The 2,236-nt window shown below is 36.0% G+C and overlaps 1 protein-coding gene across 1 annotated transcript; it reads right to left on the bottom strand.

Annotated features, from left to right (window-relative positions):
- Positions 1 to 215: 215 nt before the first annotated feature.
- Positions 216 to 1,481, bottom strand: LOC107046839 (the record flags this gene model as incomplete). Its single annotated transcript, XM_015269556.1, is given in 1 exon segment — positions 216 to 1,481. A coding segment is annotated over 1 exon segment (897 nt), but the record flags the coding sequence as incomplete, so codon positions are not given.
- Between the last annotated feature and the right edge of the window lie 755 nt (positions 1,482 to 2,236).

Genomic DNA, 2,236 nt, shown 5'->3' with positions numbered 1-2,236 from the left:
GATCGAACTTCGCCCGCCTTCGGCGGGCTCGTTTGATCGTTCAATTATACTATGCGTCTCGTTCTCGATGATAGTTAACATGTAGATTTTTAGCGTTTGTGATAACTGAATACATATTTTATTTAATGAAATTTTGACAAGATATATATATATATATATATAGATATATTTTATTTTATTATTATTATTATTTTTTTTTAAATTTATTTCTTGGTAAGTACTGCTTTTGCAAAATTGTCTTCCGATCTTTCAATAGGTCTGTTATAAAAATGAGCGAACATTTGTGATCCCTCCGACCAACCTGCCCTTTGAATTATTGTATTAATGTCGATACCCCTATCATATGCTGCAGAAATAGCAGCATGCTTGGTACTGTAAGCACTGAACTCTTTTGTATTAATGCCTGCCTTTCCTAATAGTGATTTTATCCAGTGACCCAAGGTTTGTGGACATACTGGATGGTAAGGGCGAGTAGTTGAAATAAATAATTTCTTATTGTCTCCTCTAATATCTTTGGTTATTTTCAAATAATGCAAAATGGTTGAAGCTACACAAACTTTTTTCCTTTGATTTAATAAAGGGAGACTTAAGACAGGTTGAGCTTTTCCTGGTCTTGAATTTTTAATTAAATCCGGAATTTTTATTCTGACTCTTGTAGGGGTTATTTCTATATTGTCGATATGAATAAATGAAAATGTTTGGAGACGATGTGCTGTCGCAAGTGCTAACAATGTAATTGTGATCTCCGAAAGCTCTTTTAGTGTTAAATCTTCTTTATCTTTTGAGTCTTCGATGAAGGAGAGGACTTTTTCAGTATCCCAAGTAGTGGAGTATTTGGCTTTTGGGGGTCGTATTTTAGAAATTCCACGAAAGAACCGAGATAATAATTTATCTTTTGATAAGTCATTTTTTGATATTAGGGAAATAGCGGATCTTGATGAATTCAAAGTCCCGTAAGATGCACCTTCGTTATATCTTAGTGTCAAGAATTTTATCACTTCTGTTGCCTTTGGGTCAAATAAATTAATATTTTCTTCTTTGGTGAATTCTTTCCATCTTTTTAATGGTCCTTCATACTGTTTTCTAGTCGATTCCGTAATAGAATTAAGCATTATGTCGAGTGAATCTGGTAGAATACCCTCATTCAGGTACGATTGTTCGATAATTTCCCTGCCACTAGTGATAGTTTGTGAGCCAGTGGGTGAATCTTCTGCCTGCAAGGAGATAGTAATAAATCGGGTGCAGGATCAAAGCGAAGGGGTGGGGAACATAGTAGAGATTGGAATAGTGGGTACCAGGATTGTGTGGGCCAGTAGGGAACCACAATTACCCCAGTAGCTTGGTCATTAATAATTTTTCGTAGAGTTGGTGAGATCAGTGCGAAAGGGGGAAAGCCATAGAATTTTTCACTTTTCCACGGAATTGTAAATGAGTCTATTGTTTCTGCCCCCGGGTCTGGGTAACGAGAACAATATCTTTGACATTTTTTGTTTATTCGAGATGCAAATAAATCAATACTGAAGGGACCTAATTTTTTTAAAATTATTTTGAAAGCTGTTTGGGACAATTCCCATTCAGTATCCAGATTACTGACTCGTGATGCTGTGTCTGCCTGTGTATTTTCTTTTGAGGGGATATAGCTGGCAACTATCCAAATTTTCCTACTTTCGCACCATTGCCAGATTTTTCGGGCTAGTTCACTCAGATGAGGGAATTGAATGCCTCCAGCTCTATTGATATAGGCTATTGCCGTCGTATTGTCAATACGCAATAGGATTTCACATTCAGAACTCTCGGAAGCAAAACATTTTAATCCAAAGAAGGCGGCTAGTAGTTCTAAATAATTTATGTGTGATTTCTGGTCTTTACAGTCCCAAAAACCCTGTGTTATTATACCTCCACATTCAGCTCCCCATCCAGTTCTAGATGCATCGGAACTGATGACTAATTGATACTGTTGAGTTTTTATGGACTGAATGCCAATGATTATGTTCTTTTTCCACCATGAAATGTCTTCTATTGAAGCATCACTAATTTTCATGAAACCCTCAAAATCATCATCATTTTTGAGTAGAGCGAGCCACTTCTCTCTTTCTAGTCTTTTACAATAAGTTTTCCCATACTCGACCCCTGGGCAACAGGAGATTAATGTTCCTAATAAATGGGCAACTTCACGAATTTTATATAATTTTTTAGATTCATAGGTATCTAGTAATCGTATTATCTTAGTTTTTTT

This window comes from Diachasma alloeum, unplaced genomic scaffold (genome assembly GCF_001412515.2).
Source record: "Diachasma alloeum isolate Michigan unplaced genomic scaffold, Dall2.0 Dall_scaffold_02319, whole genome shotgun sequence".
In the NCBI taxonomy this organism is placed as follows: domain Eukaryota; kingdom Metazoa; phylum Arthropoda; class Insecta; order Hymenoptera; family Braconidae; genus Diachasma; species Diachasma alloeum.
Note: the sequence above shows the minus strand (reverse complement) of the source record. Positions and strands in the feature narration are given on the sequence as shown.